This window comes from Amphiprion ocellaris, chromosome 3 (assembly GCF_022539595.1).
Source record: "Amphiprion ocellaris isolate individual 3 ecotype Okinawa chromosome 3, ASM2253959v1, whole genome shotgun sequence".
NCBI lineage: Eukaryota > Metazoa > Chordata > Actinopteri > Pomacentridae > Amphiprion > Amphiprion ocellaris.
The window spans coordinates 32,013,449-32,027,091 of NC_072768.1; the positions used below are offsets into that span (position 1 = coordinate 32,013,449).

General features: G+C 39.9%; 1 protein-coding gene across 1 annotated transcript; it reads left to right on the forward strand.

Annotated features, from left to right (window-relative positions):
- The first annotated feature begins 548 nt into the window (after positions 1–548).
- LOC111576300 (cytochrome P450 2F2-like) lies at positions 549–7,661 on the forward strand. Its single transcript, XM_023281903.3, has 11 exons — positions 549–739; positions 1,671–1,833; positions 3,432–3,584; positions 3,699–3,859; positions 4,278–4,346; positions 4,493–4,597; positions 4,850–4,985; positions 5,350–5,435; positions 6,640–6,741; positions 6,838–6,979; positions 7,081–7,661. The coding sequence occupies exons 1-11, from the start codon at positions 578–580 to the stop codon at positions 7,266–7,268; spliced, it is 1,467 nt and encodes a 488-aa protein (XP_023137671.2). The 5' UTR covers positions 549–577; the 3' UTR covers positions 7,269–7,661.
- Positions 7,662–13,643: the final 5,982 nt, after the last annotated feature.

Genomic DNA, 13,643 nt, shown 5'->3' on the forward strand with positions numbered 1-13,643 from the left:
CAAGCAGTAACAGCCACAGCTCTGTTCAAAGTTGGTGTAGATTTAAACTTCATGGTCCATTTACAGATTTTCCAGTCATGATTTCTTTATATTTTGCAATGCAATTATATAGGCTATCTCTGCCATCTTTGTGTGTTATCAAATTTTTTTTTTCAGTCTCCAAGACAATAAAAGAATTAGTTTTAACAGTGCAACAACACTGTTACCGACTCTGGTCTCTCTATTAGTAGTCAGCTCAGCTATGATGCATCGAGGAAATTCGGTGTTTTGTTAATCGAGGCTGCCAGTGCTCCTCAGTGAGCACACCAGCCATGTCTTTAAATAAAGAGCTCGAACTTTCACTTTCCACTATCTCTACTATCCATTATCTAAAATCAAGCCACCATATGAGTGAGTCCGATCCTGTCAGAACTTGTGCCTCGCAGTGTGTGTATGACCTCTCTATTTGATGTCCTCACTTAGCCGTAGTACAAAGAAACAAAGTAAACAGCCAGAAGAGGCAGGGCTAAGAGCTGAGCTGCCCTTTTATAGTAAATCAAGCAGCTAGCCTACTCAGTGCAGTCCAGTCCTTTCTACCATGTTCCTTTCAGTTGTGCTGCTATGGCTCTGCATTTTCTTTGTCATCCTTCAACTCAAATCCCGAAGGCCCAAGAACTTTCCACCGGGACCCTCGATCCTGCCCATACTGGGGAACCTTTTGCAGCTGAACCTCGAGAACCCCTTGAATGACTTTGAGAGGGTAAGAAAAATGTTGCAATGAGTGATGCTGCTCTTTGAATGCCTTAAACTGTTATGGTATTAATGAACTCACTTTTATTAGTACTTGAATGTGTCTAAATGGTTGCTGGTTACCTTTAAAATGAAACACCTGTAACAGTCTTAGGTTACTCTGCATCAATGCTGCATGCATAACATGTTGTCAGGTTAGAGCTGACTCCCTGCACACCTGGCACATATCCAAGCAGTACTATGTCATATACATACACATTGGGTGTTTTCTAAGTTCTATTGTTGATTGGTCAATATTTGTGATGTGATTATCAATTAAATGTGGTCGAAAGGGATTGGCTTTGCGGCACTCAGGGCATTGAAACAAATCACTTCAACATCTCACGGCAACAGCAACTCTTACTGACAGAAACAATGTCTTTGAAGGTGATGTAAATCCCTGCAGCGATGTGAATGCAGCACCTGGATGCATTTGCAGGATCTGATTTGAGAATACAATGCCATTTCCTACAGTAATGCACCTTGTTAAATCATGTACAGCACACACACTTCAACTTCAACACATATTGGATGGGTCAGTTTTAACTCAAAAGGAAAAAAATACAGTAGAATTGGGACTACAACAGCATGTATTTGCAGTAAGAACTAATAATTGTCCTTTCGCCTTATCATTTGTAGCTTGCTGATGTCACCTGTTGTAATGTTTACATTTCATTTTCTGTATAATTTTATTGTTATTGTGTGCTACTCTTTCTAAATGATTTTAAACCTATCAGCAGTTGACACTGCTCTGCTGTGTCTGTCTTTGTCATGCAGGACAATAGACACTGAACTGACCTAAAAGGGAAAATATGTTTAGTCTTCTTTAAAAGTAATATCCATTTGAAGTTATAACACATGCATTTCTTTCTTACACTAATATGTTTTCATGTTTCTCTAAGCTGAGGAAGACTTATGGAAACGTCTACAGTCTGTTCCTCGGTCCCAGACCAGCTGTAATCATCAGTGGATTGAAGGCCATGAAGGAAGCTATGATGATCAAGGGTGCTGATTTTGCCGGACGACCTCAGGACATGTTTGTTAATGATGTCCTGGAGAATAAAGGTAGAGCAGACAGTATCTAATCAAGTTTAAATCAAACATTTTTTGATTCAGAGATAAGATAGAAACCAGTCCAACTGTGGAGAAAGTATGGTCATGGTGCACTTGGAGTTTCGTCGCCATTATTATCTCAGTGAATTGAAGTGTACACAAAACAAACCTGTTTTCACACATTGTGGATAAGAAACATGCTGTAGCAAGCTGGGAAATGTCGAAAAGGGATAAATAAGCACCTGGTGTGTCTTTGTGGAAGATATTCATACCATGCAAAGAAACAATAAAATATGTCAGATATAAATTAACAACTCAACACATGGAATCCTGAAAGAAAACAACGGTAAAGGTTAAAGTCGAGATTGAACTCGCCAATGATTTGTCTTCTTGATGTCCTATGGAAAACCAGCTGCTTGATTAACGTTCAGCAGGCCTACATCAACTTTAAACTATTTTTTCTTGAAAGACAGATTGTTCTGCTTTAGCCACTGCAGCTGTAACACTTCAGCTCAAAGAGGACCCAGATATGTTTAACGGGTTCACCATACAAAAACAGGCAGGTAAACAAACACAGAGAGCAAGCTGAAGTGAAATCAACTGTACAGGCATTAAATTACATGCACAGAAGAGCTGAGAAACTGAACGCTGGAAAGCTAGAGAGGATCACTGAGAACCTCTGGTGGGTAAAAGGAGTAACACATTGAAGAAAAAACAAAACAATGATGGCAACTCTGAAAATGTAAAGAGATTTATTAAAAAAACAAGACTCTGAGGCATTTTTGAGTTTGAATTTTATTGATTCTACACAATGCTTTTTCCGTCAAAATCTCCCAAACTCACTGGATACCATAACTTTTGCAGAGTTCAACATTTAGAGCATTTTTCTTCTGGTTTTTGTTCAGTTCAAGGCAATACCACAGAATGAAGAAGATACGTCATGACAGTAGAAACAGGTCTCTATGCATTTTATGCAAACTACCTCAAACTGGTATTTGTAGGCCAAATACACTGGTTACTTTTGTTTGCACGCAAAGTAAAATCATCTATCCTTTAACACTGTCTTTTATCTTTTAACAAAAAAAGGGACCTCATGAATGTTTTAAGAGTGGGCATTGTATTTACCCCAAAGTAATTAATTACATTTCTTTTTAAATGTTTGCATAAATACCATTCTGCCCTTCCCACTTGTTTGTTCTTGTGCCCAACCCTCCCTCCCTTTACTTCCTTGGGCCACCGCTAACCCCTTACTAAGCCTTTGCCTACATCGCAACAGCTTAGCTCAGTCATCACTAACACAACGCACATTTGCATCCATCAAACAATCAAACTTCAAGTTGATGGTGTAGTCCCTGCTAGTGATCTGCTACTTAATATGCACAGTATCTATGAATGTACAAGTCTTAGTAGCGTTGCTGTAATACATCTGACACAACAATGTCTCTGTATTTACATAAAGAAAAAATATATTGAATGGCATTTTAAAGGATATAATGAAACAGGCTTGGAGGTAGATGTGCATTGGAGCAGAACAGCAATGACAGCCATGCTATGAGAAAATGTTGCATCAGATCATTGTTGAGCTGTCTGTGTTGTTACACCTGTTGTAGGAGTGATTCTGGCAGATTATGGCCCTCGCTGGAGGGAACATCGTCGCTTTGCTCTGACGACTCTGAGGAACTTCGGTCTGGGGAAGAAATCAATGGAGGAGAAAATTCATGACGAGATTCAATACATTGTGAAAAAGCTGGATAAAAGCATTGGTATGTCATCTGTGGGTGCACAAAACAGATTTTTTTCTTGTTGTGCTTTAATTTCTATAATGTTCTTTTACAATCCTGTGCCATATGCTAGTTTCTGTTACGTCTTATTTACAGGTAAAACTATGAGTCCTCAAGTCATGTTCCATAATGCGGCCTCCAACATCATCTGCCAGGTTCTGTTTGGTACACGATATGAGTATGATGATAAGTTCATTACAGAGATGATTCGGTGCTTCACTGAGAATGCTAAGATAGCCAATGGACCGTGGGCAATGGTGAGTTAAAGTATGAGGTAATAAACCCAACATATATCTCATCAAAGCTAGAATTCTTCTGCCATTATAGCTACTTTGTGAGGTTGCTATGAGCCAGATGCTTAGTTTAGCATGTTAGCAATGCTAATTTTAACCAGTTAGCATTGAACAAAAAGTACAACTCAGCTTGGTCTCTTCTTCCAATTTAACTGAAATACCTGTGAACCAAATCAGAGCAAATCATGCCAGGAGGCAAAGTCTGCATAGATGGGTTCAAATATGCTAGCTGTTCATTAATTTTTTTGAATGCCCACCTTAACCTGTGGAGTTTCACTGGAGGGCTGAATCATATCCAAGCTGACAAAGGGCAAAAGGCCAGGTATATCCTGAACAGTCCACCACAGTCAAATAAATTACAAATCTTTATTTTTCTTCACAGCTGTATGACTCTCTTCCCTTTATTCGCAACCTGCCATTACCCTTCCGCAAGGCCTTTGACAATTGTAAGGTAATGTTAAAAGCAACTGGCCACATACACATATATGACAAATAGTCAACACACATAGCACGTGTATTGTCACACACATGCTGTATACTAGTGAAAAGACAAATGTGAATTCGTACAACTTGTGAATGAGAGTTTGGGTTTTTCAGACTTGCCAGGATCTTGTACTTAATTTGGTGAGTGAGCACAAGAAGACCAGAGTCCCTGGAGAGCCTCGAGACTTTCTTGACTGCTACCTGGATGAACTGGATAAGGTGTGTAAGTGTATAAATGAGTCAGGTCACTGTCTTGAATGATATAATGCGCATGGATATAGGTGCATGGATCCAGTATAGCCATTAAAACTTTGGAAATGACACAGCTGTAGCCGATTTAGTGCACAAATATGCACATGCATGAAGTCATGAGCTGACTCTTTTCATCTCCTGTCATGTGTATCAGTACAGTTTAATTGCACTTCTACTTTGCATGCATTGATCTAACAAAGATCATTCCTGTTTTTTCAGAAAGCAGAGGATTCTTCATTTTCAGAGGACAAACTCATTATGTACACTCTAGATCTTCACTTTGCTGGGACTGACACGACCTCCAACACCCTGCTAACTGGTTTTCTGTACCTGATGAAGTACCCACACATACAAGGTACATCTGCACATGCATTCAGTGTTTTGCCTGTTCCTATAATTTAGACCTCATTGAATGGAATATGTGTAGAAAATAAGTGATAACATTAGAGGAAACACTTTGTCTAGGTATGCCACAAAGCTATACACCCATGTTAGCATGCACTATGCAAGGACGCTCAATGAAAAGCTGCCATTTTTGCAGCTGATTTGCTTTACTTTTGGATTAAAATATTGTTAATTCACAACCAGTATCTATCACTACTCTCCTCTTAATACATAAAAGCTTGATTTTTCTTGACTTGCAGCCATGTTTTATTATCATTGGTTCAGTTGTTTTGCAATACATGGAGTGTAACTTCTGATGTCATCTTCCCCCTCAGAACGATGTCAGCAGGAGATTGATGAGGTGTTGGGAGGGAAGAGTCAGGCCAGTTATGATGACAGAAACAACATGCCTTACATGCAGGTACAGTAAATAATGAGGCAGGTTTGGTGTGTCAAGTTAGGACGTCATTCACAAGAGTAAAACTAATGCAGTAAATCAGACTCAGAGAACATTGATTTCTTATTGGGTCCTTGCTGCTTGGTTTTTATCCTGTTCATGTTAGAGGCCCTTTTGTATAAGCATATCATATCATCAAATACATGCAGTTCATTTGATGTGATGCTCCATTGTAATCGCTCTTTAAATAATATCATGGTCTTTTGCCACTTGCTGCAGCTTTACTGATTTGTGTTTTCGTAGCTGAGTTTTTGTGTCACGGGGAATGGTGAATCCAAGCAGAGAACACACAGACCATGGCAGGGTCAGGTTGAACAATCAATGAATTTATTAATACAAAAGTTATTAGTACAAAAGAGATAACAGAAGGAACTGATGAGGATGGAGGGTCTAACTAAGGCAGAATTATTAATAACTAAAGTCAGGAATAAACCAAGGAGGATTAAACTAACTAAGACTCACAAACGGGGCTGGACGAGGGGTGGACAGGCTCCCAGAGACCGACGGGCCAGGAGCGCAGCACCGGTGGTGTGGGTGGCCACAGAGAGTGGCTGTGGCAGTCTGGAGAATGTCTGGGGGGAGCTGGTCAAATCAACTCCAACTTTATTTATAGAGCACTTTTCCTACAGTTAAAAATGCAACGCAAAGTGCTTTACAACATTAAAAACATTAAAAACAAGAAAACCCATCCCTCCCTCCCTCCATATATACATATATGCACACAACTGCAGAAGCATGCACACGTACACACGCCCACACACACACCCATACATACACAGACACACACATGCCTACAGACACACACTCCCACCACTGACAGTAGGGAGACATGGCATGGCACTAACGATTGTGGAAAACGCCTCCAATTGGGGTCGTCCACACTGGGAGGAGTCGCAGGCCATGACCACTGGGGGCGCCAGCACTCAGACCCCCCGACCCCGACAGACAGGGGGACTCCCCAACCAGCCGGGCCGAAGGGACCTATGGACAGCACCCCCAGCAGCAGACCACATACAGCCCCCAGTGCGGAGGACCCCCCTGGTCCACTGAATGAGGCTGGGGGGAATCCAGAGACGGGCCGGGGTGACATTCTGAGAGCATGCATTCTTTTCCTTCTGCAGTAAGTCAGATAATGCATATGAAAATGTTGAAATCTCTCCTCATACAGGCTGTGATACACGAGATACAAAGGATGTCCAACACTGTTCCACTCAGCGTCTTCCATAGCACGACTAAAGACACAGAGCTCATGGGATATTCTATTCCAAAGGTACGAGGCAATGGTTGAACAGGTTTTGGCAACAGAAACAATACAGTTAAGAGAGTCCATTATGACCTTTGTTCTTTTGGTTAATTTTCTCCTCAGGGTACGATAATCATCCAGAATCTGACCTCAGTGCTGAATGAGGAGGGTCATTGGAAATATCCTCATGAATTCAACCCTGAAAACTTCCTCAATGACCAGGGAGAGTTTGTTAAATCAGACGCCTTCATGCCTTTCTCTGCAGGTACAAGAGCATAAAAACTTTATCACACTTGGAGTGACTGGCAGATAGGGTGAATCAAACAAATTGTTGTAGATGACTCTGAGTTTTTTTTTATTTCTCAGGTCCTCGGATGTGTCTCGGAGAGGGTTTGGCTCGTATGGAGCTCTTCCTCATCATGGTGACTCTGCTGAGGAAGTTTAAGTTCATCTGGCCTGAGGATGCAGGAGAACCAGACTTCACTCCACTCTTTGGGTCTACCTTGACTCCCAGACCTTATCGCATGAAGGTCCAACTCAGGTCTTCGGAGTGAAGAGGCCTTAAGATACAGAGCAGAAACAGTGCAGGTTGATTTAAATTAACAAAAAACAAACACACTAAAAGCACTGTAGCTTTGACGTTGATGCATGTTTATGATATATATGTGTATATACATTTACTTGTGGAATAAAGATTTACTTGTGTAGTGTAATTTTCTGCTTCTGCAAAGAACCTGTCTGGCTCTGTGTGTTTGGTTGTGGCCTGACCAATTTCCTCTGAGATTCTGTGCATCTCCCAGTGACCCTGATGTGATTAGCTCATGGCCTGGATGGCACTGGGACTCCTTGTGTTTAGTTGAATGACATTTATTATTTCACCTATGAACATTATTCAATGTATTTTCAAGAAAGGTCCAGCAGTGGAAGAAATAAAAGTATTCATTGTATCTGCAGAATGTGCAGACTGTTATTTCTGCTTTCAAAAGCCAGTAAAGAAAGAAAGTAAAAAAAACACTAAAGTTGTCTTGACTGACCATAAAAACACGGATGTATAGTAGGAACAGTGTATTAATGTAAGTCACAGGCTGTTAAATTTTCCTAAAGATTAGTGAGGAAATAATTTGGTATGGTCACAAATGAGAGAAGTATGACCAGCCACTCTGGACAGACACTGCTCCATTCAATGTTCAAACTGTGGGTTTCTGGGGTGTTGCAAATAGAATTTGAACCAAAGCTGCTTTGTTTTGTGGGTGTCCATGATGCTGGTCAGATGTCATTTAGTAAATCTCCTACAATAGATTTGCTCCACAGAGACACCAACAACTCATGACCTTTTGATATGAACAGTCACTTGTCTGAGATGGACCATCAGTCCTGTTTCAACTGCAGTGGCTGGAGTGTTTATGAGAATACAGATACAGATCTCCATGCATTTACAGACACTGTGTCATCCTATATCAGCTTTTGTGAGGAAGAAGCCTACAGAAGTGAAGGCTAAATCCTGTGCAACCAGGCCAGGAAGACAAGACATGAAAACAAGCTGGTGTGAGGAAAGACTGTAAGAAGCGATTCTTGGTCATTCACATCTTTATAACTAATTATCAAAAGAGTTGTAGTTGATGTAGTCGCTGCTGGACTCTGGATGAGCTTTTAGTGGTACATGTTTTTCATTGACAGTACCCAAACACAGTAGGAAGTTCTCATATTTCCAGAAATCCAGTGCAATGTTTGCCCACCGTGCTCAGGACATGTTAGGAATAATCATTGCCTTGGTGCTGCAGCATAATCTGTAACCAGCTGCCGTTTCTTCATGTGTTTTTCTGTGTTCGATATGAGGGGAAATGCTCTTACTCTAACACATGTAAGAGTCCTGTTTATGAGCTTCAGTTTGGTGCCATTGTGCCTAAAATCCTGCACGACCAGTTCCCACCTGTCTGTGGATCGTAAACGTTCTGACAGGGAGGCAGCAGCAGGCGAAGCTCCTGAAGATGCGGATGGCACAACAGTCTACATGTATACAGGCAGCAGGTCTTCTGGTGTCCTGGTGTACTAAAGATGGAATGGAAGTTTCTGAAGTGGGCACTCAACATAGACACAATCAAGAAAAAGGCCCAGCATGGAACAATAACAGAATAGAATAGAATAGAATAGAATAGAATAGAATAGAATAGAATAGAATAGAATAGAATAGAATAGAATAGAATAGAATACAATGGCTTTATTGTCATCATACATGGCATGACGAAAATATAAATAGCTTCCGCTGGATGGTGCTCAACAACAAGCAATGAGAAATAAAATATCAACATTAAATAATAGAATCAAATGTACATATATAACAAAACAATATTAAAAATGACAACATCTGCAAAGGAGGTCGGATATATACAATATAGGAGGTAAATGAAAATGAATGAGAACCAGTAGAAGATGAATATGTTCGGAAATTGTATGAAAGCAGCATAAAGTGACTTAAAGTAATATATTGCAATATACAGGAAAATATTTTTCAATATATTGCAATATATGTATGGCCCACACACACACACACACACACACACACACCCACACACACACACACACACACACACACACACACACACACACACACACACACACACACACACACACACACACACACACACACACACACACACACACACACACACACACACACACACACACACACACACACACACACACACACACACACGACATATGGAATAAAGAAAAAAAAAATCCATATATTTTTACATATAATTTTACTGACACAAGTTTACTAAAAGCTGAACCGATATTCATCTCTCTTTGTTTGCAAAGTTTTTAACATTTACAACTATGTGTGATGGTAAACTAATTTGTTCACATGGTTGAAAAAATGATTTATAATAGTTTTCATTTAAGCACGTCACCACCTCGGCTCATTTACTCTGATTATTTTTACCAGGGGTGTCAAACATGCGACCCGCAGGCCAAAACCGGCCACCGGATGGTCCATTTGGGCCCGCAGGACAACTTTACAAAGTGTAAAAATTACAGAGAAGACCTCCCACTGGCAACAATTGTTGCCGCTCATTTTTCTGTTAATTTTTATTCTCTAAAAGTGTTGTTTTGGCTTTGGACAGCTCATGCAAGTTTTATAATCAAAGAATAGGTTGTCTCCTATAAACTGCATCAATGTCATGTAACTAGTCTGAATGGTCACATGACTAGGCCTCTTTATTTCCTGCCTGCACCGATGGAAGGAGATGTCTGCCTCAAACTTGTACTAGAGGAATTTAGTTAAATACCTTAATTAACAGATATAACTGAGATATTTTGTACATACAGTTTTAAAAGGGTCTACTACTGATATATAATGAGAATTTTATGCCTGCATGCATCTTTTGATCATAAGAAGAGTAAACATAAGCACGGCAACATTTGTTGCCACTAGCATAATACATAGTCGTAGTGTTGTGCTACGTGTCAAAGGTTCTGGCTGTTCATCCTGTTTATCTTATGCTTTTTTTTCTACACAGCTTAAAACTATCAGAGGTTTTGAATCATCTAGACTTAAAAGAGCCCCAAACTGATATGTGCTACATCACAGTCATTCCTACAGCTGAAAAAGATGCAGTTAAAACTGACTGATAGTCACCAGTACTCAGATAGAGAGTACCAGGTACCGAGGCAAAAAAGGCCATTTGTCTGCTAGACTCCTGAATGGTGAAGCAGAGGTGACCAATCTGGAGGATGAAGAAGATGTTCACCTGATAAGTCTATACAAACGCAATAACTATCCTTTAAAATAAGCAAAATAGGAACAGGGTTTTTAAAATATCACGATGACCAGGCACATGCAATAAGCCAGATTTTGTGACCTATGGCCCAACTGCAGCAGACTGCATGAAACAAACTAAAGCAGACCCTGTTGATTTGTTCCTGCTGATGTATCCTCTAACTCTAAGGATGCTCACAAGATGATGACATTCACAAAACAGCTATCAGTTGCAGGAAAGCATTATGTACACTCATCTACTGGCCATGATATTAGTGGTCAGTAAATAGTCAATCTAAGCTACTGCCACAATGTGAATTTATTTTATTTTGTAAATTATGGTCATTTCTTATTTTGTAAGATCAAACACTCTTAGCTCTAAGGTTATTTAACTGTATAATGCGACTGTGAAATGCAGTAATTGCAATGTTGTCAATTTTAGTTCTCTTGAGTATGCATTGCCATGGTATCTCAATGTATCTTATAAAGTTGTGAACACACTTATAACCATGCCTAGTTATAATTAATTACACTTATTAGTGTTAATCTTACTTTTTAAAAAATGTGTAAATAGGTCAAACTGAAGAATTTGTATAAATTTCGACTATGTGGTTTCCCACCGGCAACAATTGTTGCCGAGTATAAAACCTACGTTTTCACTAACATAACCAACATGAAATGAAAAAATGCATACATATTATGTGTTAGGCAGGTCTAAGGAGTAAAACCCATGTGCTTATTTTGCAGGGAAAAATTTGGGATTAAATGGTTTAACTGTAAATTGTACATTTGCAAAGTGGTAAATTTTAAATAATTACTAGACCATGAAAAGTTGTTTTGACTTCACCCTGTACACATCGGACTTCCACTACAACTCTGGGAGCTGTCACCTCCAGAAGTTCTCCGATGATACAGCCATTGTTGGGTGTGTATCTGAGGGGGACGAGCGGGAGTACAGGATGGTCATCTCTGACTTTGTGGACTGGTGTGAGCAAAACCATCTGCAGCTCAACGCCAGTAAGACGAAGGAGATGATCGTGGACTTCCGCAGGAGGAGGACACCCCGGACTGCACCGGTGAACATCCAGGGTTTGGACATTGAGATGGTGGACACATACAAATACCTGGGTGTTCACCTCAATAATAAACTGGACTGGACACACAATACAGAGGTCCTGTACAAGAAGGGCCAAAGTCGTCTCCACCTGCTGAGGAGACTGAGGTCCTTTGGAGTGTGCAGGACTCTGCTTAGGACATTCTACGACTCTGTGGTAGCGTCTGCTATTTTCTATGCAGTGGTCTGCTGGGGAGCAGGGAGCACTGAAAGGGACAGAAAGAGACTAAACAGACTGGTCAGGAGGGCTGGTTCTGTCCTGGACTGTTCCCTGGACTCCATAGAGGAGGTGGGTGAGAGGAGGATGTTGTCAAAGCTCACATCCATCATGGACAATCCCTCTCACCCACTGCATGACACTGTGGGGTCTTTAAGCAGCTCCTTCAGCAGCAGACTGAGACATCCACCCTGCAAGAAAGAGCGCTATCGCAGGTCCTTCATCCCATCTGCTATAAGACTTTACAACATCAGCATCACTGGCTGATGTTAACATAAACTGGACTCATATCATTACCACCCCAAACCATAAAATTTGCACAGACATTCTTGCACTGCACATCTCTGCACTTTTAAACTTTATTTTTATTTTTTCTGTTAAAAAATTTTGCCACCCTTGTATATATTGTAAATAAAGCTGATGTAACAATGTAAATTTCCCCTGGAGTGGGGAGAAATAAAGAACTTTATCTTATCTTATCTTATCTTAAAGTAAAAGAACAGATTGTTCAGTTCCAGATACCTGTGACTGAATGTTTTGTGCCTTTGTAGATAAACCGTGATTTGGCAGTTGCAACGCATGCGTAAACGATTAACTGAGGCATAATACTGTTGAAATTGAACTTGTTTTTCTTCAGAACTTTCTGGGTGTTCATAATGTTTTGTAAAGAGATAATTCATTAAATGTGAACATTTTCAGAATGTACTTTTTTAAACTAAAAAAAATGGAAAAAGCTGGAGTTGTGGTGATTGATAGATTATAATGCTGTGATTTTACTGGTGGGGCCCACTTGAGATCACATTGGGCTTTATGTTGCCCAACAAACTGCCCGATAAAACACGACAAGAGACCCAGGAAACCCAAACGCCTTTTCTTTGAGGAAGATGAGGAAACGGCACCCACTGGAAATGCAAACTCTGTAATTCCACAAAAGGTAACTGAACAGTAGTACAATACAAAGTAGGTGGTGGTACTGTGTTCTCTTTTAGATGAATATTAGTATTAGTGTACATTACTTAGTACTGAAGTATATTTTGTTTATAGATCTACACCACACTATAGATGTCAGAGTTTTGTTTCATGATTACCTTTTAGTACATTAAGGAATTAAAATGACCTCAAAAGTATTTGTCAAGTCCAGTGGTTAATTCATCATTAAAAGTGTAAATATCTGTACTCTATAAAAGAAACCCAAACTTGCAGCTCAGAGACAGGCTGAGGAACAAATTCTTTCTGAGGACAACCAACTTAGACCAGGAGTCCTGAGTCCAGGGGAATCATCAAGCATTGAAAATGCTGACCAAATCAGAGTGCTCCAGAACCAGGTCAGGGCTTTGCAGAAGGAAAACACCAGACTGCGCAACATGGTAGTTAAAGGTAAGGATCTATTATAGAATAAATAACAATGATCACTTCTTTATTTTAGATTGAATTCATACATGTGCACTTCATTTGAGATAAAATAAATTAAAGCATTAGGAGGAAATTGGTTTGTCTTGAATGTCACATAGTCAGATACAGTCTGGTGTTTGTCTATTATGTTATGGGTTTTTCTGTATCTTTCAAATGTGAAGACCTGTGAAATTAGTCTGCCTTGTGAGGCTAAGAAATAAAACACAGAACTATGATTCAGCATATAGCCACTATTTTTCCCACCTGTATAGTTTTGTAGCCAATTCCTTTTTTTGTTAAAATTGTTTCCAGAAATTCCAACTTTGTTAAAGGAAATGACAAAGGTTCTCACCAACCGTTCTCCCACGACCTCCGTAAGATCGAAAGTGAGGGTGAAACCACACCTTGCAAACCTTCAGAAGCAAGTTGTAATCAGTAGATTTTGA